A 26,916-nucleotide genomic window follows, 5' to 3' on the forward strand; every position below is an offset into this window, starting at 1 on the left:
CTGAAGAAAAGTTATACAAAAATCTGAAATTATATTCAATTCAATAATAAAGAGGCAGGCTCACAAATACTTTTATATAAAAAATTTCTATATTCCAGCTTTTTGTTTATGTATTCATCTCCAGTCAGTTTAACAGATGATCTCTCACCTTGCCCAGACATTTATAGCTTTTGTGTTCATGTTAGCGACGGGATTTGACTTCTTAGTTTGTTGCACACAGAAACTCATCTACCAGCTATGTGGCGCCACGATGAGCTCCGCCACCCATTTGTTGCGACCGGGATGATATGAAATAAATTTTCCAGTTCATCCGTAAATCCGTTAATCATCTAATGCGCAGTCGCCCTCAGTGTTAATATCTGCTCACCTGTATAAATACACTTTCAGTGCTGGTCCCCGCCGTTCGCTGGGCACCAGGCAGCAGCTCCGGGAGGAGAAAAGCTCCAGGAATCGCGCCAGTCATTTTAAGGATGCTTATTGGTCCCCCGAAAAATTACAAAAACCCGGACATAATCATGAATCAATAAAATCCTCCCAGGCCGAACTTGAAAGCTGGACGTTATGCTGCTAACACTTAGCTTTCATCAACAACTCAGACGGAAGTGAGAGTGCTGCAGCCAGAACATGGTGCGCTAAATAATAAAATATAATTTAACAAAGCTTCGAGGCAGGTAAATTTTCCACGAGGAATTTTAATACTCGAGGAAAGCGAATCACTCGAGGAATCATTTCAGCAATAAATTAATTTGTTTAAATCAGGGCGCTTAAAGAGATTTAAATACCCTTATTTAAATTTCTTTAAATCGGGGGAAGATGTGCTGCTTTTAAGGTCTTTTCACCTGGTTCATGTGGTTAGAGAGGCTTTGTTGAGGTGAAACAGGTCTGGGAGTTGTTGGTGAAACTAAACTAGAAACGTGAGTAATCGCATTAATTTCTTGATATTACAAGGTGGGCAATTACAAAAAAACCCCCAAAAAATGTGAAAACAGGAAAACTCTGTAAGGGGGTAAATAGTTTTTCCACAGAACTGTACAACCACAGAAGTCATCTTACCCAGTTCTATGTCCTGATCATCTGTGAGAATAAGAATGATGTTGGGCCGGACGTTTCTCATCTGGCGGTCCCTCTGTAAGCGAGACTTGAGGCGAAACCCAGACAGGTAGCCAGAGCCCTGCACCTCAGAAATAACTCCCACCAAGACAAGTAGGAGAAGAAGACAGGGAACGGCAGGGTGTCGTCGCCCTGCCATCTTTTCAGCATACAGTACCGCCTCAGTCCTTCATTCACCACACGGGGAGTCGACAGATCTCTCTGCAGCCTGTGAGATAGGACACAGGAGGGCTCCGATAAGAACAAAACATTTAAAACTGACGAACACACACACACGGACACACACACACACAAGGAAAAAATAAGCAGATGCAAGCCATACGCAGCCATTACAGGGTGTTCTTCCACTCAAATGCACCCGATTGGGCTGAGCTCAGCTCGTTAATCAATCATTAATGATGCATTAGAGTGGTGTCATTGGCTGGCTGTAATGATCGCTGGTGATGAGCACATGGCTGCCAGGCTGGGGCTAATGGGCCTGGGACTCGGGCCAGCTCAAGACTCACCTCTCCCTGAGAGGGTTTTGTGGACAGGAGGGATGCAGGGCGATGTGGGGTCAAGGAGGAGGGGTGGAGGTGACGGAGTAACAGGAGGAGAAAAGCAGGTCAGATTCAGAGAAGACAGGAAAACAATTACAAATGCTGATTTTACTTAAGTACCGGGAAGTAATCAGTGTACGTAAAAAAGGAAATATTTGTGAACCATTAGAGCATAAAAAATATATCTGTAATTGAATACAAACACAATCATAATATGTTAAGAAAGTGACAAATTCTTATTATGGAAAGTCAACAAAACTGTTTAATCGAACCACCAAAAATTGTTACCAGTTTTTTTTATTATTATTTTTACTGATAGAATCTCTAAAAATGTTGTTTTGGCTTTGGGTATCTAACTGAAGTTACAAATTCAAACAGGTTGTTGAGTCAACGCTGAGCAATATCAATTTCATATCGCCCTTTACTTCTTGCCCGCTCTGCCGGAGGTAAATGTCTAAAACGAGTACAAGAACAAGCAAATAAAATACTTTAATAAACAAATATAGCTAAAATATTTTCTACATATATTATTTAAAAGGGTCTTCCACTAATATATAGTGAGAATTTTATGTCTGCATGCATCTTTTGATTGTAAGAAGTGTAAATGCAAGCCTGGCTAGCCGCTAGCATAGACATATGCTAGCGCTTTGCTTGCATACGTTTTGCTAGGTGCCAAATGTTTGGGTGTTTACTGCATTTATCATTTATCTTCAGCTTTTTTTTCCACAAATCCCAAAAATATCAGATGTTTTAGATTTTATACACTTGTTAGAACCCCAAACTAATATGTGCTACATCACTTATTCCCACAGTTGAAAAAGATGAAAGTGACTGTTCAGGGAGCACCAAGGCCAAACAAGTCTATTTTCCTGCTGAATAGTGAAGCAGAAGTGACCTATATGGAAGATAAGAAAGACATTAAAAGTATATTTTTTATGAATTAGATAAAGTATGATGTAGTATTCAAATATAAAACAAGAACCTGCCTTTCCAATGTTTATCAGCTGCTGAAATCAATGCCTCCCATTAACACACTTTTTAAATAAGCTGTTATTTTGGTGCTTCACACCATCCAATGAGTAATTGACAGCAAAAAAAGGAAGCTCAAATGTTGTGTCTAATTAATGATGACACATAGCTGGAGCCGTGCCACGTCCCAGCGACCGCAGTTACAAGCACAGTTAACATCATGCAGCATCTGCGTGTCTGCCGAGATGCTCCGCTGTCGTGGAGAGGTGAGGGTCAGGATATTTTTTAGAGTGTGTGTGTGAGAGACTCTCGCATACCGTCTCTCGCACATTGATAATCTGCAGAAACTGAACAAATGTACATATTTAATTGAGTCTGGATGCACACGGGCTATTCTGTTATTCAGAGGCAGACAGGTTTGTTGGCACCAAGTGTGAAATGGTTTAAATGGAAATGTGTCTTTTATTGCAGCAGCAGAATCTCACACATTTATTTATTTTCCACTTAGAAAACTTCAACCTGTATTTGAGTATATTTATAAAGTAGGGGGGAAATCTTTAACAAAACTACTAGTGGGACAATTGTTGGTACTCTTAATAATCCCTTTACTCTAATGAGTTACTTTTAAAATTAGTATTTACTTTTACATTTCGTCACATTGAATTCTAATTAATGATCTATAACGTTCGGTTTTCTGGGAGCATTTCTCTTACACAGAGAGCAGAGGCAAACAAATCCTCCAAAGGACTTGGGAGTGGTTAGTACCATATTGATGGGTAACAAAATCTCCATAGCAACCAGCAGTAGACATTTTGGAAACCAGGTGCTCAAGTGTATCCACCAGTTTGATAGTGTGAACATCAGGTATCTCAGCATTTCAAATCAATAGTCATTTGCTGTCTGTGGCTTTACACAATAAACAGACAAAAAAAGAAAAGATTTCAGTAAGGCACTTTTTTATCTGGAGAAAACACAGAAGCTTAAACAGCTCTATCTCTGATCACAACTGATGCATTCATCTAGGCTTTAACTGGAACCATGTGTTGTGGTCAAATCAGACTGAAGTTGAACCTTTCAGTAACTAAACACTCCAGGGGCATTTTTCAGGAAACAAAGGATGAATCCAAGTCAAGCTCGCCGTTAGGCACGGTAGAGGGTGTGTGGTGGTGTTGGCCTGTTTCGCTTCAAAATACCCTGGAAACCTTGCTAAAGTGAACGGCTTCATAAACTTTTCAAAAACACCAGATGATTGTAAACACAAATCTGGTGGATTTTGGCAGTAAACTAAAAATTAGTCTAAAACTGGTCTTTCAGCAGAATAAGGGCGCATAAATGATTTAGATACAAAGTCATCCTTCTTCCATGCATATAAGTATCCAGACCCAAATCCCACAGGGGTTAGCTAAAAGAAGAGAGCATTCAAAAGAGCAATCTAGAGAATTAATCAAAGATCCCTCTGCCGGTGTGGTCCAACCTTTCAGAAATGTTGTAGGAGGACATCAAGTGGAAAATGTGAGGCAGATGTACCTATTCCAAATGAAGGGTTGATTTTTCTACTTTTTTTTTCAGGGTGAGATTATGTCTGTTCAATAAAAGGTACATTTATTTCAAAGCTTTTCACACGTCTTCACCAGCACTCCAACAAACTGCTGCGCTTAATCACAGGATCCCAGCAGATTTATTGCGCTGTGAATGTGGCGGCGCTGCGTTCCAGCACCACTTCTGCTCCACAGTGTCCGGATTGGGCTCATTAAGGACCTCCCTATTGCACCAACATCTACATCTCTTCCCTCCTCCTTCCCCGTCCTCTGTGGCTCTGCATCGCACACACCTACACATGCAAATCTACTGTGTGACTGTGTACATTACAGTCTGAGGTAAAATGTATGACAGGGCTGTATTTGCTCTGGTTTCCAACACCCGGGGCACGCGCTAGCCTCTTCCTTGGGGAACATCTGATCTCTGACCCGAGGCGATGTGCTGTTTGGAAATGTCCTTGCTCCCGTTTTCTTCTTTTTTATCCGTTCTGCCTGCCTGGATCTTCCTTTCATCTTTAGCGATGGATAAAAAGAAAAAAAGAAAAGGTACCAACAAGAAAAGATGATCCAATGTTAAATAAAAATAATGAAAAATGTCCATTTGACTAGCTGCGTTTATATTTAGCTGCGAATACATTTTCACAGAGAATAGAGGGTGGATTTGTGTCGATGTGGAGATCATCCTCCGCCAGTGGCTCCTTCGTTCTCAGTGGTTCGTGAATGTTGGAAGGCACAGTGCTTGCCTTTGATATTTGTTTGAGTCGTTTCAAAAAGCTGATGTGGGCAAACCATAGACTGTAAAAGAAAAAGCAGAAATCTGCACCACTCTACAGGGAAAACCGTAGTTCTCGTCTTCAAAGAAAGTATTTAGATATATGTTTTTTTTTTTAATAAAGATCTATCAATGGCCTCATATGTAAATGAGGGAGTACATCCATTTTACGGCTGTGAATATTTCCTTGCCTTACTCCCGTGAAAGCAGTCTTCTTCTACCTGATACTCGGCGCTAATTGGATTTTCAGGCTTTTATCAGGTGACACATGGACTTATTTCTTCCCAGTTTGCTCTTCCCTTCCATCTTTTATCAGCAGAAATTGTTTATCCAACTGTGCAGTAGATACATGAAACAAACAAACAAACAAAAAAATAGCAGATAAAAACAACGTCCGACCATGCCGAGGGCGCAGCATCTCCAGAGATGTGTGGAAATGCAGAGGACAGCTGGTGTGCAGTGGGGAAAATGAGCTTTTAACATGTCAACATTTTTTCCCAGCAAAAAAATTTCTAATAGGGATAGTGACACAAAACTCAGGCCAGATGGCGATAAAATTAACATAAAAAGGTCCTTAAACCATGTGTGACAAAAACAGCACAGAGAATAATTATTGAGTATTTACTGTAGTTTATTATATATTTAGGAAGGTACTTTTTGATAATGAAAACTTCAAACCATCTCCTGTATGTAAAAATTTGTCATTTGAATTAATCTGGTGGGTTTTCAAATCTTAGTGTTTTTTTTCCAATTGAATTCAAGTGCGAGCCTTTCCAGTTGCTTTAATTATGTTCTCTGAAGCCAGCAGAGTTTCAAAGGCTGCGTGTTTGAGATTATCGTCTTGCCGGAAAACTCCACCCTTGTTTCATGTTCAGATTTGTTGAAAAACGTCCCAATGCGTTGCTCCATTAATCCTCCACTCAGCTCTACGTCACCTGCCAGTCCCACGTGTTGACATCTTGACAGATTTTCACACCTTCAAACCTCATTGTGCCGAAGTCATTCTGAGCTCCTCTTAAGATTTTGTCCAATTCTCCCCGTACGTCTTTAGCTTGTCGAGATGTCCTGCAAGCAGAACTTGGAACTATAAAAACTGATTATTTTTCTCGACTCCACTGGGAAAGAGCTTTAGAGGAGAACCTGGTCGTTTTTGTTTCATTTGTTTGTTTTTTGGTGCAGTTACGTTCTTTCCACTTAAAGCTGCTATATATATATCAGTGACGTGCGATCAGGGGAGGCAGGTGAGGCAGAGCCTCACCTATCATGGAAAAATAATATATAATAATAAAATCACTTATAAAGATATTTTCACCCTGTGGTTTGTACTATAAAGTACCTATTTTTCATTTAATTTAACCAAATCTGATGTTTTTTTCCTTCAAAATCGCAGAATTTTTGCATTTTCCCATTCAAATGGTTGGAAGCGAAGCCGGTGAGGCAGTAGCGAGCTGAGCCTCACCTGGGATTGCGCAACCTCTCGCTAAGTGCACTGGCTGCCACTCTATGAGAGCATGTTCGTCCTGTCTGTACGCCGGCAATAAAATGGTTAAAAACATTTAATGTATTAACTGATTTTTCATAATTTAGCTTATGTATTTAATGTACTGTGTTTTTATTGTCACCAACTGTGTGTAACGTTTTTCGTGTGCTGAGGAGCGATCAGAAACGGCAGAGAACCGATTCGAGGTGAGGCAGGCAGTTATCGTGCCTCATCGCTGGGGGCGCTCATGAACCCAGACATTGTGACTCTACAACTGCAGAGTAAGACACAGTTACAGCGATCTAGCCATACAGTAGCTGCGCTGATACAGACAGTGAGAAAGACGTGGTTTTGAGTTGTACTTTAAGGGTTTCTCCCTTTGCCGTTAAGCACAGCACAAAATTAATAATATCTACATGTCTAAGTTTGATTGAGATAATGGAATTATTCTGCGGTGGCGGCGCGGCTAAGCATCACATGTTAAAGAATAGTCTTTTTGCCCTCCAGCATTGTACGCATGTGCGAAATTTCCTTATGTAAACAATAACATGCAAGGGTCTAGATTTGTAAATCTGATTATAATTAAGTTGGTGCCTCACCAGCTATGAACCTCACCGCACGTCACTGATATATATATATATTTATTTATTTATTTTACATATTTGTTAAAATAATCACTATGTCATGATAGTATGATACATATAATCTGTGGGCAGCTCCTGGTCAGAAACAACCAAACAGAGCCAGGAGGAGGGTCTTAGCGCTGTCAATCATCCTTGTGTACGCGCTGCTAAATGCGCATAAAAGAAGAGAAATTACTTTTTGTAACCAGTGCTATTAATTATAATAAAATCAACGTTGCACTGGAGTGGGTTGTGATTGCTTTCTAAATGCTAAAGGTTTCAGCTACCGTTTTGGCTTTCCATATCTTTTTGGAGCTTTCCTCATCTCCAGTAAGGTTAATAATCTATGGTCTCATTTCCTTTGATCTTTTTTTATTTGCTGGGGTTTATTGTGGTTGTTATTGACGTGCTGTAATTTAACAGCCAGGTTTAAAATGTGATAACCCAGAGAAACATGGACACATGTAATATTTATCTTCCCCGCTGTAGACCAGCAACACCTTAAGCTCCAGCTTCTCTCAGCCTCCGACAACATGACCAGCGCGAAGGTTTTCAAGCGTTTATAAAACCGTTCCTGAAAACTGGGATGATTCTCGAGCTTGTTTTCCCTGACAGAGCTATATCCGCATCAGCTCTTTGCGCTAACCGAACTGTGAAACGACAATGCTGATTCAGCTCGATGGGACGCAATGAAAGTGGGGGGTGTGGGGGTTCTGCCTTTTAGACAGAAGCAGCAGACAACATGAGTAAATATATCTCTCAGCAAAACTCATTAAAAGTCAGAGGCTCGCAGAGAGGAAGGGCTGTGGGAGTTAGCTATAGCAGAATATGAGATCAGAGGGAATCAGCCTCTAAAAGCATGGATAAGGAACAAGGATCATCTGAGGTTATACTAATGCCTAGTGATGCTTGGACGGAAGAACACAGAGGGAAAGTTTTGCTCTTCAGTCATGCGCTTGTAAAGAGGCTCTAAGAGACGGCCGCGCTGCATCATGAGATGAAAACTTAATGCCCTCCATCATTTATTGATAGGACTAAATTATGAATGCAGTGACAACAGGGCTGCCCATGTCACAGCATGGGCATGATGGTAAGACAGCAGCAAGCGTGCAGGGACGAAAACACACACCAGATCAACTCACAGCTACTTTACACACATCTGCATCAGAGTCCATATGAGGAAGCTGAGACACAGAGAGAGAGAGGGAGAAAGAGAGAAGCTTGTGAATTTTTCCCAGACTTTTCAGATGTAATTTTCTTCCCATGAATAAAACACCCTGCATTTTGAAAGAGAAAGTTTGATTCGCCCAATCACGAATCTCCCTCCCCTGAGATTCAAAAGTTACAGACAGCATTCGATAGAAGCCAGCAAATTGCACGTGTATTTCTTATTAAAGAAGGACAAACCACTCCGGATTTCTGATTTAATCAGCTGCGTTTCACGATGCATGCAAAATATAGAGCCAGCAGGCCACAAGCTTAAAACCACACTCCTGGATTCTCCATCTCCATCTCCAACGCTCCGAGACAGAAACAGATCGAGAGAATACAAGTGAAAAAAAAAAGTGGGCGAAAACAGAAAAAAAATAAATAAATAAGAAAAAGGGAAAAACTTTGGGAGTACAGACTAAAGAGTACAAAGACCAAGCACATCCACTGCAGATGGATTTTCTACAGCATTAAACTAGACACCAAGACCAAGGCTTCCATATAAAACAGAACAGAATCAAACAGAATCCACAAGCAGAGAACCTCTATATTTCTCCTTCTTCATTCTTGACACAGAAATGTGTGATCTGCTATTCCCTGATGGCTGAAAGAAAAAAAACATGAAGGAAGTGGCCAGGGAAGTTTAGATGGACACATTCAGAGCTGAATGTGAGCGGCCGAACATTATCAAGCCAGTCCCTGTGGTCATAATTGAGGCTGGCAGGGCTTTGCTAATGTGTGACTTTGTTCCCACTGGCATGCCTGGCTCCGAACTGAATGTGCAAAATCTCCAAGGACCCTTGAATTTTCCAACAAAAGTTGGTATTCAGATGCAAATTGAGCAACGGCATGCATCTATGTGAGAGTAACTTCTTCTCAGAGGAGTGTGTGTGTGTGTGTGTGTGTGTGTGTGTGTGCGTGTGCGCGTGCTAGCATTTCTCATCTTGTAAGGCCCATTTTGCCAACAAATACTACATTGTGAGGACCCACTGATCCTTTCTTGGCCCATAAGCAGTGCTGTTTAGGGGTTAGGCTACAGAAACACATGAAAGTAAATCAATGCAAAATCCTTGAGAAGATAGAAAAATGTCATATGTGTGTGTACTTATTTAGCTAGTCTATTTAGGATAATTTCTGGCATATTTACTGAACTTCTGAAGGTCTTGGGGGGACACAAAGCCCAGTCCTAATAGGGCAGACCCCACTGTTTAGGATCAAGGGATAGGTTTAGAGGCAAGGTGTGAATTAGGTTTTGGTTAAGGTTAAGAAAAAACTAGTAATGGTTAGGTTTAGGGAACATGTCTGAGAGGCATAAATGCGGTTACTAAAATGAATGGAAGTCAATATAAATTCCTACTACGGATAGAAATACAAAAGTGTGTGCGCGTGTGTGTACTTGTATATGCAACATATAGAGAACCGAAACAAGCTTTTAACCAACAAAAGAAGGTCTTTTTCAGGAAGTGAGGACATTTTCCTGTTCCTCACTTTTTTTCCAGTTGTACTGAGGTCTGCTAGGTAGGCATACAGGTGAATTAAGTTTTGGTTGGTGTTAGAGATTAGGCTTAGGACTAAGGCGTGAATTGAGTTTAGGGTTAGGCGTGTACTGGTGATGGTTAGGCTATAGAAATGAATGGAAGTCAATACAAAGTCCTCAGACTGACACAAGTACAAGGATGCATGCGTGTGTGTGTGTGTGTGTGTGTGTGTGTGCATTCTCGATACAGTATGAAGAGCTTTTTCATGATACAAAAAGGCCACAGCTTGCTGTTATTGCTTATTTATCATCCTCTACAAGTAAATCTCTGCCCTGCTGCTAGTTTCAGAAAAATCTTTACAACCAGTAAAAATCCTTCATTCTAATCAGGCTAGTTAATCTTATGGATAAAGTGGATTGACTCAAGAAAATCATACACAAGAACAGGAAAGACCAAGCTCTTTAATTTGTCAGCAAGGCAGCGGGCAGTTCATTCTCAGGCCAGTTGTGTGGGACTTTCTTATGGATCCAGTCAAAAGTGATAAACTGGCCTAATTAACTTAGAGAGCTGAGCTTATCAGAAACGGCGGTCCACCACAGCCTGCAGGATCCAGCTAACTGTCATCCGTTCATGCTGATGCAGCTCACAGAGTTTGTCCACTGGGAGGTAGCAGTAGTTACTAGAAAAAGCTCCAATTATTAGTTTGTTGCAGAGCTCAAAATACTGGAGGGGAGCATGCTTTACTGGGAACGGAAAAGCAATAAATCCACTGAGTTTAGTAGAGTCCACATGACGTCAAAACAAATTCATTACTAAAGCTGAGCCAAGACATGGACTAAACTGTAAGTTCAGCAGGTTTAATTTGTGTAAAAAACAGACCTGAGGACAAAAGCATTAAATTAAAAAAGATTCCAGGTTTCTAATACATAAGAAAATTATTGCAAATGGTTTAATTAATGCTAATTTTGTTCAGACTGAAAAATAAAAATAAATGGAGTCACGACACCTTCTAGTGTCAGCTTGTTAAAAATTAAATTAATTAAGAATCAAGGTCTGATTTTCCAAGCTATTACCAGTCAGCAATGAGTCCTACACAAAATCATCAATTTCTGCTTTCATCAGTTTTTCATCAGTGAAATTTGACTTTTTGATCTCATTGAGTTACTACTTTTCACATAAATAATGTCAAAATCAAAGAGCTTATTACTTTTAGTTTTGTTTAATAACTCTTTGCTTTGTTATAAAATAAGCCAGAAAATGTACTTTATCATTACAGGAGATAAAACTTTAGCGTTGAGTTATTTTGGTAATAAAGTCAGAATTTTCTGGTTTATGTGAATGCTCTAGTCTTCATTTCCAAATACGTAGACGTGTTATTGATCTATTCCTGCTGAAATGTTCTCCCAGTTTTAATGTTTACATTTATTATTTATTGCCCCTGTTGAAAACGAGGTAAATGCTGCATACGCTTTGTGGAAACATCAGATAAACCTTTTATCCACAGAGCTGCTCATCACTCATCATGTGACCCGTTCACATGATGTCTGTTACAAAATTAAAAGAACATATAATTTTATCCATTACAAAATACATTGAAGCATATTCAATTTCTTAAAATGGAAAAAAAAGTCACCGACATACACATTCCTTCGATAAATGTGCATTTGCTTCCCAAAAACTTCTCTGCCCAACTTCAGTAGATCACTTGAGAAAGATAAGAGCTAATTTGGAAGCAAGTTTCATTTACCGCAAAAGATTTAATTTAGATTTCCCGCAGGTTCTGATAAGCTCAGCACTCTGCAGACATTTTAAGATGACAGGCACTTCTTGCACAGCAATTTTCATTGTGAGCATGCAGACACAAAAGGTCACTGACTTTTAAAGTGAGAATGAGATTTCTGCTGATACCAACACTGTAGATAAAAAACTGCCCCCTTAGAGATGCTCTTAAACGTTTCTGCCTCTATATTTGTGTCTTGTCTTATTTATATTAGGCTTATGCAACCTTAACAGTGTTGTGAAAAGCTCTTTCTTGAAAGTAAAATATAAATGCGTGTAATTTTAGCACTTAACCCATCATTAATGCAGTTGCCCTGGGAAATGGGGTGAAGATGTGACGTGCTCTGGCTCAACTCTCCCTCTCTGTCACGTACATCCCCTCTGATAGCCTTCTAATCAGAGGAAAAGAAGGTCTGCTCCTGACTTATTTAGGCTTCCTTGGGCGAGACACTAAGCTCCGCGTCGCCTCAATGTGTTCATTAACTTGTAATTATGTCTTTAATGGGAAGCTGGCTCAAGGTAAAGAACGAAAGGCTTTTGGAATGGGTTTGTGTTTGTGTTCTGGAAAAACCTATTACAATATAAACCTAACTGTATAATTATTGTCGTTTTATATTTGTTATAATTCTGTGTTAAGAAGGGACATAAATAAAGTGAGAGCACACCCTGTAGTAATTTAGCAAAGTAAAATGTCATAAAACACTAAACATGATAATGAACACAAACTAATCAACAAAGTTGGAATGATGTGACCTACATTAAAATAACGTCACCGTGGACAAAAACATTTATGAATGTAGTGTAAATAAGTTTTATCTTGGTCAATAAATGAGCACAAGCCATACCTTGATAATAAAACTCCAGGTTAATTTTCAGTTTCTCTACAAAGTGCTCAATACTCAGCCTGAGATAAAGCCGTCACTCAGGCACTTACCCAAGTATTTGTAGGACAATACTTTTTTAATAAGGTTACCACAAAGGAGATTATATAAGGTATGAGAGTAATTTGTAGAAAATAAGTGTAGATTTACTCACTTTAAGGAGAAATTGTCACTCATGAGATGCATTTGACAAGTCAGTTTCCGTTCATCAAGAGCCAAAACTTTTCACCTTATGACCCACAAAACAACAAAACTAACTTGTAAATACTGTATTTATATCTTCTAAAATTTTTAGCACAAACACTTTTGTCTTTGTGCTAATCATGGTTATTGTTAATATGAGAAAACTAAGAGTTTAAATATTAATTTTGTAATGTTTCAAAATGTTGGAAAATATCAATATCAAACCTTTAGAACAGTAACATCTCTCTTTCACACAGTGCGACGTCACCTCTATTTATAAACACTGTTGATTAAAGGTTCTAGAACAATTGTACAAATTAAAAATCCCAAAATTTGTCTTGGAAATCCATGTTTTTCATTCTATGTTTTGCAGTATCAGTGATTTTCACAGAGAAAACAGTAAAAAATGTCACAAAAATAAACTTAGTGCACATCCACACTGATTGTCATAAAACCTGGTGTACAATCTATTCTCGTAAAAAATTACATCTAGAACTAACTGTCTATAATGCAGAAAAGTGGGTCCAGCCAAATTTGATTATGAGTATTGAAACCGATTCTGACATCATGGATTGGATATGAAGTTGATGGAGGTCGTCCTCTGACAAATTCTTGAACTTTAAGTTTATAGTAGAGAATATGAGTAATCTCATATGATGCTAAAGAAATATCAATAGTGGTATTATTTTGATTATACATAATACAACTGTGCACAAATACAGAGATGTTGCTGCTAAAGAGAGTAATGCTAATGGCTCCAACACCTAAAACTGATCAAATCACTGGTAAAAACATTTTCTAAAACATTTCAGCATGAAATGTTTTTCCCCCCTCTTTGTTTCACTAAAATAGGAAACTAATTTTATTGTGTCATTTCTCACATACACACAAGCTGTCGGCTCTGCTCATCAATAATTAATGACGGTTAATAATGAGCACATAGCTCCTTCAATTACTGTTGTATGGAGCGATTTTGTCACTGGCTTTAGCAGCTTAGCAGAACATTTTGCAAAGTCCAATACACACAATACACTATGCTCCCTTGCCATCTCATTTTACATTCTTATAAAGAACAGCATGATAAAAATAATACTCTAAGTAATCAGTGCCATTTGTTTTACATCTTTTTTCTTTTTCTTTTTTACAGCGATTAAGCACTTCTTGTAATTGCCGAGCAGCTATTTGCATGTTTCCACTGGTATTTGGATGATTTATCTTTAGTGAGGAGTTCCAACTCATTGAGGTTGAAAGGCCTCCTTGCCATCACCTTAAGCTTTACCTCTTGGAAAGTATTGGCATCTTGGCAGATATTTAAATCCAAATATCAAGATTGGATCGGAACCCAAAAGTCCTGGCTTGGAGAATCTCTGGACATGTTCTAGTTTAAATGTTTTTATCTGTGATGGAAGGGGCTAGGAAACTATGTGGTTAGTTTAGTGGCAAGTTGCAAAGAGTGATGCAGGAAGAGAAAATAGGAGAGGGGTATGATGGTGGTGTCAGTTCTGACAAAAGGCCCAGTCATGATGTGTTCTCACTGGAGAACAAAGAGCTCTGACAGAGTCCCTTGGTCTGCTCTGTTGACTATAAATACACACACACGCGCGCGCGCGCAAACACACACACGCAACTTGACGTAAACGAGAATACACCCACACTGTGCATCATTCTTCAAGCTCTCTCTCCAAAAGAGAACATGAAAGAGAAGAGGAACAGCCACGCTAATTATCTCTGAATCTGAACAAAATGAACATCGCATTGTTCAATTGTTCTCTTAAGGTCCAGTCTTCATCACGACATCACAGAGTTACTGTCATACTTTCTTTTTATCTCCTTAAGTTACAACAAAGTCAGAGCATTTAATGAGCGTGTCATTTTGCCACTATGGATTACACAATGTCAAAATGTGCAGCACAGAGGATGTTTTGGTAGCTGAATGCACTCCTAATCTCTTCAGATTCTCATTTTCAAGTTTCATTCACACACTTCCACTTGGCACTGCATTTCCGTTTCCAGCGACAACTGCGCAGCACTTTGGGTCTGAGCGGAGGTCCGCGGATTCCTTTCCAAGAGGGTTTCAGTCAGTCTACATTCGGATCGGGGTATTTACCCCTCCTCCACTGCGGCCTTGTGGTGCACCCCATGAGAGCCTGCAGAGAACACAGAGGTGTTCAAGAAAACCCAAACAGAGCTCCGATTGTCACTGCTGAGGGTTCAACACCCCCCTACGGACTCACTCCTAAGCATTTAAGACTGACAGAATGAGTATCCATCAATGGTGGTTCTGTAAATACGGAGCTGTTTACACTGGACAGGTTTATTCAGACGTTGGAGAGAAATCAGTCAGTTCAGAAACATTTGAGTCCTCAAGTGTCGTCGTCGTCCTCCTTGTCCTATTCAAATTTGCATGGGAAAGTCATTTACAATCTGTCCGAAGCAGCGTCCTTTGAAACGGCGGTTGACAGCTGTAACAAGTGAGCAAGCTGGTGGGCACTACAGCCTGCTGAGTGATGACTGTTTCTTATTGGCACTTATTGACCAGAATCAAAGCCCCTCTACAGTGTCGCAGCACAACTAACTGGATTACAGACACCATCAGGCGGCGCTCCCTCTTCCACCGACCCATCTACCTTATTAAGACCTCAGGGGTGGCCAGATGACCGCTGTGTGACACAGCGGAGGCGCAACGCCAGCAACAAATCAAATGTTTCCAAAAACAGATCACAACAAGCGCGGTGGATGGACTGCTATTGAGAAGAATTTTATTGACTCGCAATATTAAAGTTTGCCTCTAGTTCATAATCTGAGCAAACAACGGCAAAATTAGATCTCGTTCCGCATGGCTTAGGGGTTTTTCCGTTATCTGTTGTGTTTTAATTACATGACAATTTTTTAACCCCCACCCCCGACCCCTACCCCTCATTTCATCAAATTAGCACCTGCAATGGGAACTGTTCCTAATGACCCTGATTTAATGATGACTACAGAAAGCATGAGTTTCAGCTTTCCGTAAACAAATCCATTCCTGCTCGCTGAATAAATGACAGATGACTGAAATGAATCAAAACACAGACTGGAAGTGGACGAAGAGATGAGTTCTTCACAGGCGTCGTCTCATTGCTGGCATCAAGGTGAACCCATGATTTAAAATGTCAGCGTATAAATATTACTTTATATAACTTCTATGCTGTAAAGTGCTTTTAATGGAGACAGCAGACAGAATGGGGCAGTTTTCTTTGGCTAATGGCGCATAGCCAAGGCTGAACTTTAGCTAAAGATTACCGCCTTGGAGTTTTTAACATGCTTCGTGTTTGGGGGGTAGCCAGGTGAAAACATGACAGAGGTACAATTTGGACACCAATTTATACTTCAAATTACTATGAAAATGTTTATTTCTCATAGATAATTTATAAGCAACTATTTTAGGATATTAGTACTGACCTTTGGTGTGAAAAGCTAAAAATGTTCATCTTCTCAATCAAATTAATGTTCCTGAGAAAATTAGAAAAATAAAAAGGAATTCAAGAAATTCACTCCTCCCACCAAGTCATACCAGGAAATCATAAGTTGATCAGAAAATTATTGTGATATCTCAGCAGAATTGATCCACATGTTCCTAAAGCAGAGACCAGTTAATGTTTGCTACTGTTGAAGATTAGAAAATAATGGATTGTTCTGCCTCTGTCTGAAAATCATACAGAGAGCAACACAAACTCCAAAATGCTACATATAACTATCAATATGTTCATAGTCAAATTACTTGTAATTAAACAGAAATACCATAAAATATTTTAACCTGGACTTTTATTACGAGTCTGCTGGCTGGACTCACACTCTCCATCTATTATGACAAATTTCATTTGCATTTTAACTCAAAGTCTTTGGTAGTAATCTCTCACTGCAGGCCTCACTACAGGAGCAGATAGCCTGACTGCTTAGCCAGGTAATATCAGCGTGTTACTATATAAAAAGCACAATGTAAAAAATAGCTTATATTCCAAGCAACAACCCATTTTTTTTTTTTAGAGTTGGCTTTGACAAATAACTGAAATAGATTAATTTTAGTAGCTTTTGCAGCAGAATATTTTTCTCCTGTTTCAAATAAAACTTTCTGGATCACGTTAAGACATTTTATTGATAATTTAGTTGTAAATCCTCTAATAAGGTGAAACCGTGGTATGTTTACTCAAGTTATCACACTTTCAGACTCGTACTAGCCCGTGTTTATTTCTTTACCTCCCCCCGCCCCCAGCTTGGACGAACCTCAACCACCAGAAATGGAGCTCTACCAAAGGGTGGCAGAGTTCAGTGGGCGCAGTGGGAGTCATCTTCATCTAATGTTGAGCACACCCTTGGGACTTTGAGAGGCAACAACTCCTTCTGCATCTCTTCACTCCTCCCATTCTCCGTCCTCACCCCCCCTAAACTTCACTAGCTGCCTTTCTCCTGGCCCTTTTGTCAGCGGATTACCGACGGTTTAGAGATGCACAAACCGATCCCTGCCTCCTCTGCTGGAGCCACACAGGGGGTAAAGGCCGGAGCACACAGGGGAGACCCCCCACACAATGATCTGAATTACAGAGCCTATTCTGTGCATGCCACTTTGTATCCCCCCCACCTCCCTCCTCCATTTGCTTTGCTCAGAAATCACCACAGAGAGTTATTCAACAACTGTGGTTTTCCCAGCAGGAATCAACAGCTTCTTTGCCAAAAATCCAGATTTTCTGAATCCCTGCGAAGACATACTTCAGACTAACTCTTTGTCTTTTTGTTCCGTTTAAACACAAAACATGTGACTCCTTGTAATGAATCACAATGCAAACAGCAAACTACAGGAAGTCCGCCTCCCCACATGGGAACGAAAACCAAGTTCCAGGTGAAACCACAGTTTTTTTTTAAATCTAACTGAACAAACTGAAGCCACAGTCGATGGCTTTCCTCGTCCCAGCTAGAGAACACATGCCGTCTCTCCTCTTCCACAGGTCCGTATCCGTCTCTCCCTCCCCTGTCTCTGGGACAGCTGCCCAGACATCTTATCTGTCTGTCCTGACCTGTGTTTGGCACCATCGGGGGAGCCTAAGTGGCCCATGAAGGGGGTCTCTGGCATGTTGCCCACTCGGTAATGACAGCAAAGCTGCCAGCAGCTAGCCTAACAGGTCTCTCATGTGGTGCTACAATATTGATATTGTATCAGATTGCAAAGGGCTTTGCAGCCTTTTAATGAGAGCTCAGATTGATCAAGCAGCAGTGACTCTCCCTGGCTGAGTCCCTGCAGATCTCACCTCCATCTAATCCGTTTCACTGACCGAGAATGAGCAAAAAAAATAAATAAATAAATCAAACCCCTTCACACAGAGAATCCAGACACAAGAACGCAGAAACTGTACAATAAAGCAGAAAATCAAATATTTATATTGTGAACAAAAATGTCAATTTTGCCCTGGGTGTTTTCTCACAAACTACAACGCTAATGACTTTTACGGATACTCCTGATTTTATCTTTCGGTCAATATGCAATAAAAGAATGCCATACATTTCTCAGCCATACTGAGGGAAAAAAAACAGGCATCCTTTGTTGCAGTCACTATTTCTTGTTGTTGTTGCTAAACTGTTTTAATTAAAGTGGTTTACAAGCTAAAACAAAGCCCGGCTTTCAGCGGACCCGATTAGAAATGAGATTAATCTGATTTCCATAAAATTAGCAGCACAATTTAGCTCCTTTTCTAATCCTGTTGCAGAAAATGTGTTAACTGAATCCCTCAGAAACTGTTCAAATAATAAAAAGATGATAATAGTGATACCACTTAATTGGGTGCAAGAAACCGAATAGTGGAACAATTAAAAATCTAGCATTAGAAGAAAACAGAGCAACACAGCGATCAGAGTTTAAAAGTTTGCACTGGCCCACCACCAACACAAGTTCTGCCCAATTTTCACACGGGACCCTCTGCTCTTTTAATATATATAAAAAACAAAATCTTGTGTGGCTTAAAAAGAGGGAAGTACGCTAAAATCTATTACAAAAATGCAACTATAAATGTATTCCTCCAGTGAGTAAGAGCTAGAAGATAAAACAATGATCAGCCATTAACAGGAGGCTGAAAGGTCCGGCTGCCTTAGCTAATCCCACAACTCTGAAGCTAAGAATAACCATCTTGTTCCACGTTGATCTGTTTTGAGCAGCAGCTTCTCATTTTTGGTTGTACTTTTTAGTTGTTTTTCTGTTACTTTTTGACACATTACAAACAGTTGGTGGTTATTTTGCTCTTCTTGTCATTTGGCATGTTTTCATAGTTTCAAACCAGAAACTTTGTACCCAAGTGGATTATTTTTATCCACTTTGACACAATTGGGATGCCTTTGGAGGGCGTTTGGTCGAGAGTAAACTTTACACCTTAAATGCACAACAATGCCAGTTTAGACTTTGAGCAACTTGGTATGTATGTATGCTCACCAAGACTTTGAGCAACATTAAATCATGCTTGGCTGCAACTGTATCGATGGCAGCTCTACTTCTTCTATTCAGTGTTTGTTAGCTTCTTGGCGCAGCTCCGTTCTCCTGCTACTGGTAGCTAAAATCACGATGCCCTCACTGTGTATCCCTCTGAAAATTGGACCAATTTAAATAAAGAAATCAAGAAATTCCTCCATAGGTGATACCACGATAGAGAGCGTTAATTTTATAGCGTTAACACCGGTGCTGTAAGTGGTCCGATATGAAACGGGGGTGATAGAACAACACAGCACTTTTAAATTTCAATAATCAGAATGCAGAAATAGTTTCCGTTGTTTTAAAAGGTTTATGTCAGTCTGCCTTTTCCCCATCGATACGCTTCCCGACCTCCCTGCACCTTAGGGGCTTAAAAAAAAAAAGACGTTCTCATTGCGCAAAACTCTGAAACAGGAGAAGCGGGACATAAAACGGAGAGACGAACTAGATGTGAATTATGACATGAAAACAGAATCCGACGCTGAACAGTGAACAAAATCAACACATGATGTGAAACACATCATGTGTTGATTAGGCGGCGCAGCAGGTGATGAAATTACTGATGGTCAATGAATGATAAAATAAATCTAGCAACAGGAAAGAAACAAAAGTGGACATAGCAATAAACCAAGAGAGGATAAAACTAATCAAATGCAAATGAATGAAGAACAAAATGCAAGAATAAACTAAGAAACTAAAGTAAATACAGAGGAATAAACTTGTATGGCAAGACCTTTTGAGCAATAATTAATACAGAGGACTGTATGGCAAGAATAAACAGACACTATTTCCACAGAAAAGGTAAAATAATATTGTTGAAGTGCCGTGGGTTTGTTGAGACACATCTAGTACCGAGTATAAATATATCTTTCAGACCATAAGAGTAAACATCACTTATTTATGTTTTTAATTAGATTTGATATATTTATTTCTTCAATATTATTTTTCATGTCAGTGTTAATGTCATGAGGCTGATGACTCCATGACACTTTCAATTTGACTCATTAGGATTTGATWAAGAACCAGATTTGTTCTTTGTAATTTCTGTCCAGTAAAACTATTAATCTATAATCAATAGACAGGTCCATATAAAGATATAATCCATGTTTCTGTCTCATATTTATATGGCATTAAAAGGATCAGGAACTTTTGTTTTTCCACTGAAAGCTCTGGTTTGCACAATAAATGCCATGTGGGTGAAGTTTTATGGATGGTACTCTGATGTCCCATTCTCCTGAAGGCAGCACAGAGCTGCACTACCAGAAACTGACAAACACTAAAGAGAAGAAGAGCTATGATTAATGTAGTTACAGTTCTATCCATATTTTAATGTTACAGAGCTCAGTTCAAAGTTTAAACTGGCATTGCTGTACATCTTTTATCTGGTCATTTTGTGCAAGATTTAACAACTAGAAAATGGCACAAAATAAGAATATTTTTTTCCACTCTGATTGGCTGCTGCAAGGCCTACCGATTTTAACTTGAACGTCCATTGCATTTTTTTGTAAGACACCTGTGAAAATAATTTCTATTCCCGTGACTTTTTTGTTCTCTGGGAAATTATTTTTGATGATAAATACAGAAACAAGCATAAAAATCAAAACATCTACAATAGTGATAGTAATATTAATGATAAAATAATGGTCAGTGCAAAGTAGAATGCAAATTCTTTGGTGGGGGGCGGTGAGGGACCTGGATAAAGGCTAGGGGGGCGCTGGCCCAAAAAAGGTTGAGAAACACTGGTTTAAGTGCATGAGCACAAAGGATTTTTTTTTTAGAAGTAGAAAAATGGAAGTAAGAGACAAGATATCTCTTCCTACTTGAAGTGACTTGGAGACATTACAGACTTTTCAGTTCAAGGAAAGCCTGCAATTAAAATTTCATCAAACACATACACGCAAAAAAAAACACGCTAAACAACTAAATCCTACATCCAGGAAAAGTATGTTGAATTAAAAGTTGCTCTTAACGTCACAAAAATTTAAACAGAGGTCATGCTTTCCTAAAGAACAAAAGAGGTTTTTCTTTCCTGCTTTTTTCCCCCCCTGTGAGATCAGGTTGCAGAAAAAAAAGGGATGATAAAAGCAAATGGCAAACAGGCAGCTCATTCTAACACAAGCTGACAACCTTTCAGATGCACACCTGACAAACTCCACTCAGCCTCCAACACAAGCCTGTAAGGAAAAGTAAAACGTTGGGAGTTTATCCTGCAGCTTCGACGTGAAGATGTCAGCCGAGACGAGTGAGGATGCAGTGCGTCCACCAGCACTACCAGGCAGCCTCTGTAATGGATCCTAAACTTTGCATCCCTTATCTTCCATTTCACCTGCCTCCACAAGCTGCCATAAAAGCCACAGCAGAGGTCTTACAGACTCGAGTCTCTCCTATTAGCCCTCCATTAGACTCCTGTCAGAAAGGCAGCCAGCCGCCCCCCAACATTCCCCTCTCCCCCCACTCCTCCATCACCCGCCACTGTTGCGATGCGATCATGACCCCCTTTCAGACCTTGAAACGCCCCCCACTCCTCCGGATCTGCAGCAGGGAAGTAACAGGATGACGGTAAAAATGAAACCCTGCTCAGACTCGGAGGAGAGGACATTGTGATTGCTTGTCAGTAAAAAAGACTATTCCACGGCTGTGCAGGCAATCGGTCACACCAAGATGTGATGTGAAAACCTCAAACGCTGAATGCTGCATTACCACGGGTGGAAGGATATAAACTGTGGTCCTCTTTAAAGCGTTCCAGACGCCCGGGCGACGCCAAAATCCTGCTTGTTTTCCTTACCTCCGCTCTGTTTCGCCTCCTTAAAAATGAATAAACAGGGCCTCTGATCAAGTTCATAAACCTCGTGTGGTGCCAAAGCAATTCCCCAGACATGATAGGACCCTACCATCGCACGTCTTTGACTCCTGTCCCCACCGTGCAACTTTAAACCCTCTTACTGCACCCATCCATCAGCTCAGGGGGAACATAAAGCAGCAAACACAACGCGGAGATACAGCCAGCTTTTCAACCATGAAGGGATTAATGGGGACCTATATCCATTTACTGTGGATTGCAGGGAGCATGAAAGGTCAATCAGATTCATGAGAAAACGCTGTGGATGAATGTCTGCATTTAATGAACGCTGCGGAGAGCCAAGATCACTGTTACAATCTCCTGTGTGGAGCAGCAAAGCAATGAAAATAAATGGGCAGCGAAGCCGATTCATGATGCTCGGCAAACGAGCAGTAAATCCCCAGGATAAGCAGACAGGAGAGGGAGCGTCTTCATCTCGGGGAGAAGGACGCCGCTTCGCTGCCATCGTTTGGCCTCACGTGATGTTTTAGGAGACCGTTGGGAAGGAACGCCAATCGGGAGCTACTCCGCCTTTCCTTCGATACATCACTTGATGTGTGATGTCATAATATCTGATGATGTGATGATACGATTTCATGTATGAAATCTGATATTCATATTTTTAATTTATCGAGCCTGCAAACTGTCATTACTGTTCTGGTCTCAGTGTTGTCGGCTCTGGTTGCTTTTAAGGCGCTCAATAAATAAACTTTGACCTGACTTAGGGTCAACATTAACGCATGTGATTAATCTAAAGAGCTTAATGTGTTAATATTACATAATACAGATTAATTGCATCACCTATTTTGACCTAAAAGACTCTCCTGCAGAAGAGATACACGGTCATATGTATGACACGGTCATACATATGAGCACTGGATATTAGTTGAGAGAGTAAAAAGGTTGTTTTGAGGAAATTTAGCGAATGCTTCTTTCAGACCCTTTTACCCCATCAGACTGCTTAAGTTAGATGAGCAGTTATGCAAGTGGACATAAAGGATTGTTTTCACACACGCACATTTTCGTCGCAGCCCGGCGCTTCCTTACAAACGGAGAGCCGACTTCCCAGCTCGCTGATGGAAGCCGACACCCAGCAGAAGAATGAGCCGCCTCTGTGTCGTCACCGTAAAGCCCGGCTGAAGTGCCGAGCGGCCTCACAGTGTGTGGCGCCGCAGGTTGGCACACTCACAGGGGTCTTTATTGGGGTGCCGTCCTAAGCTCCAGGCAGCGTGCCCGGTGTTGACAAAGCCTGGTATCGCCTGCTGTCAGCCCATTCTGTGTGCGCCCGGCGGAAAGAATCAATTAGGCCCAGCTCACAACAGAGCACTTTAATATTTAACTTTTAATCGGCGGGCAGACGGCAGGACGGATCATGAAAGCAGGGCTGGCAGAGTCCGTTTTACTGATGTGGAAAATGAGGGTCAGAAAAATGCTTTGGGGTACGACGGGGGGTGCATATCCTGTACCCCATTTGACGGCTTTTATGATAGTAAAAAATAGTCCCTCGAGATGTGAAAGGAAAATAAACTTTCATCGCAGCACAAGATACTAAAAGCCTTACGTAACCCACTGCAAGGAGCGGGGAAGGGGTGTCACAAGTTCGTACCGAAAGAGGCACATCGCTCTGCAGAGGACAGTGGTTTGAGAGACGAGAGCTGAGCTGAACTTTGAAGACTCGGGTGTTTAATCCCAGACTGCTGAAGGCTCTGCGTGTCAACAAAAGGATGAGGCAGAGAGAGAGAGAGAGAGGGGGGGTGAACACTGTCCTCACACAGAGGGGGGTTTTGAAGTGGAGATCCGTCCTCAAAGAGAATATCTTACCAAAGGCCCGTCATTTACCTGTCGGCTCCTGCCAGTGTCACAGACGAGCGACGGAAAAAAAATCAAAGTTCAGCTCCATTGAATATTCTGTCATGAAAAGTTTCTCGGCTGAGCCTATATATTCTAAAACTATCACAAAGAAGGTCGTCTGTTCATGCGAGGGGGATCTGATTAGAGCTTCACGTCCTGCTGATGTTGAGGTACTAATGAGTCGCAGCTGTAAGTCGTAGCTTCTGCTGCGACTTACAGCTGTTCACACAGGATGGCTCTGATCTCGGCAAAATGCACCTGTACGTTACAGGATGCCGGCAGCCCTCCACTGCATCAATTAGACTACAGTGTCTACTGTAAACACATGGAGGCGGATTAATGCTACGGGCTCTCTTAACTTTGCAACAAAAAAAATAAAATCCTGGAACTACAATAAAGTTTATGGAGTTTTTTGAACTTTGGTAAAGCAGCGTGATGCACGAGTCTGTTTCTGAGGTGATGAATCTGTTCGCCTGCAGTAAATAAAGTGTTGACAGTTACTGCGGCGGATAGCTTTGTGTTTTATTTCCTCTGGGATCTGTAAACTCCACGATAACAGCAGCCGTAATCAGAATCTGACATATTTCTCTGCAGCTGAAGGAACGATGCCCACGGAGGTGTAAAAGACGAACATCCCGATTTGCTTTGGAAAGACACGAGCGTCGCACAATTAAACTTTTGTGATTCCGTAATTTGGTTTTAGTGTTAAGATAGAAAAACACCAACTAGTAGGAAGGGGGCAATCAGTATGAAGATACATCTCAGAGGAAAAACTCACAAAAAAGCCGAGCAAAACTATTCATGATGCTTGACCCTTTACATATTTGTCACATTATAATAACCAACTTTAATTTATGAGATTTTATGTGACAGGCCAACACAAACTAGTCCAGGGAAGCAGGAAGTCCTTCTAAGTTCAGAAAAATACATCTGGTCTTTAAAGCTGTGGTACGTAACTTTTATTAAAAAAACAAGAGTTTTTTTTTTTTACATATTTGTTACCACTATGTCATGACAGAATAATATGAGAGATAATCTGAAACATTTAACTCATCTACAGAAATACACAGCTCCAAGAAGCAATCAAAGCCAGGGGGAGGATGTCAGTGCTGTTAATCAACCACACGTATGCGCTACTCACACCTTCCCTTTTGCTCTCTGAACTCTACAGCTTCCTCCCAACAGCAGAGTCTATCCTGAATGCTAAAGATACTTAGCATAGTTTATAAATAGTGTGCAGTGTGTACACGGTGGTGATTGACAGCAGTAAAATTCCCCTCTTGGCTCTGATTGGCTGTTTTTCCCCAGGAGCGATGCTTTTATTTAGACAGCAATAGTAACTCAGGGAGGAGTGTGATCATTTCACAGATTATCCATCTCATACCAAACTGTCACAGTTTGAGCAAATACGTAAAAAACATATTTTTGTAAAAGTAGATTTAAATCTCCTTAGAGGTTTGTTAGAGAGCTTCAGAAATCAAATTGCATTGTGAAGAGCAACCACTAGACAAGCCTGGAGAAGTTTAAAGTATAGTCAGGTTGTAAAACAATACCTCAACGTAAATAAATAAATACTAGCATGAGGATTGTGGAATCAGTTATTTGACAAATAAAATACATTTAGCACAGCTGCTGGCTTACGAAGAACCTGGTCATCAAGCTAAACTGACTTGATCAGAGAAGCAGCCAAGAGGTCTGCCCCAAGTCTGAAGGAGATGAAGAGATACAACATTTGGGCTCACAAAACAAGTGCAAAATTTTTTAGGGCTGCCGGCATCCTGTAACCAACTCTGTACATCACCCTACACACCACCCTCCTGCCTAAACATGGTGGTGGCAGCATCATGCTGTGGACACAGAGTTAATAAAGGAGATGGATGGAGCTAAATACAAGATAGCTCACGAAGAAAACCATTTCAGGCTGTAAAATCCCTAAAACTAAGACACCAGAACTATAACCCTAACCCTACATTAAACCTTGAGAATGACCTCAAAGTAACCCTTATTTACTGAGCAAAACTAACTAAATATCCTCAAACACCTCGTCTAACTGATGAAAGATTATTAAAGATGCTTTTCTTCAGCTGGAACCAAAGCTGGTCACAGTTGAATAACATTCCTCAGCCGATCAGAACACTTGCTCCAGTCCAAAAGTTATATTTTCACCTACATTTCATACATGTTTATTTTTCGTCTCACAAAAACGCCAAGATATGACTTGGGCAATCATGCCATGAGGCTAACGATTTGCAAGAAGGACAAATAACCATGAATCGTAATCCTTCAAATAAAACACAGTGAAGCTTGTCGCTTTAATGAGACGAGTTGGGAAAAAGTTTAAGCTGCGGGAAATATGTTTCCAAGGCTCTCTGTCTGTGACAGCGAGGAAGGAGTGGTTTCAATCAATCTGTGAGTAGGTGGTGAACAGCCTTACCTTCTTTTCTAAACAAGCTCCTTTAGATGTTCTTCTCTCCTACAGAAATCAGCCTCAGACTGCCAAGTTCTGCAAGCAAACACAAAGTGAATGAATTCTTGGCAAGCGCGAGGCTTCAACACAGGAGTCCAAATGACTCGCATATCTTTGCCTTTCCAGCTTGTTTTCAGAAATCCTTTTAAATTAAAAAAAAAAAACACTTTCCCATTCTGATTCACTCAGACTTAATCTACACTCGTCCGTCTCTGCCGTAGCAGGTTTTCATAATCCCGATGCCCCTCCCGTACCTTGCACTTTACACAAAGACGATACTAAATCTGGTAAAGCACTCCAGAAAACACACACACACACACACATTACAGGAGTGAACGGTAGAAATACAAATGATATTCACGACGGATAATTTCATATTTTACTCCTACTGATGCCTGAGGAAACAGGAAATAGTTCTGGGGAAGCTTTAATTAGACCTACGCTAGGAACAAGAGATAAAAATGGTCTCTGTTTTTTAATATTTAATATTGCCATCATCTGTGTAAAAACTACCACAAGCAGACAGGTGAGTGATGTGCTGTTTTTTTTTTTTTTGTAGGATATTATTCCAGGACAATAGCAATAATGTTAAAAATACATTCGCGGTTTTAACACCATGTAGAAGCTGGATCACTATCCAGGCAGACAACGTGAAATCCTTTTATTGCTTTTAGCTAGGTGTCAGAAGCAGCCGAGGTACAAAAAAAAAAA

At 40.4% G+C, this 26,916-nt stretch overlaps 1 protein-coding gene across 5 annotated transcripts in view; it reads right to left on the bottom strand.

Moving 5' to 3' along the window:
- sulf2a (sulfatase 2a) overlaps positions 1 to 26,916 on the bottom strand; it is a 73,575-nt gene that overhangs the window by 17,392 nt on the left and 29,267 nt on the right. For 4 of the 5 annotated variants that reach the window (XM_008410556.2, XM_008410557.2, XM_008410555.2 and 1 more), the window contains 2 exons: positions 26,173 to 26,241; positions 1,054 to 1,318 (listed from right to left, as the gene is read on the bottom strand). In XM_008410556.2, the coding sequence (XP_008408778.1) occupies positions 1,054 to 1,249 (196 nt within the window). In that variant the 5' untranslated portion in view covers positions 1,250 to 1,318; positions 26,173 to 26,241. The remainder of the gene's footprint in view (positions 1 to 1,053; positions 1,319 to 26,172; positions 26,242 to 26,916) is intronic. The other variant, XM_008410558.2, reaches the window with a different exon arrangement.

Source organism: Poecilia reticulata, linkage group LG5 (assembly GCF_000633615.1).
Source record: "Poecilia reticulata strain Guanapo linkage group LG5, Guppy_female_1.0+MT, whole genome shotgun sequence".
Lineage (NCBI taxonomy): Eukaryota > Metazoa > Chordata > Actinopteri > Cyprinodontiformes > Poeciliidae > Poecilia > Poecilia reticulata.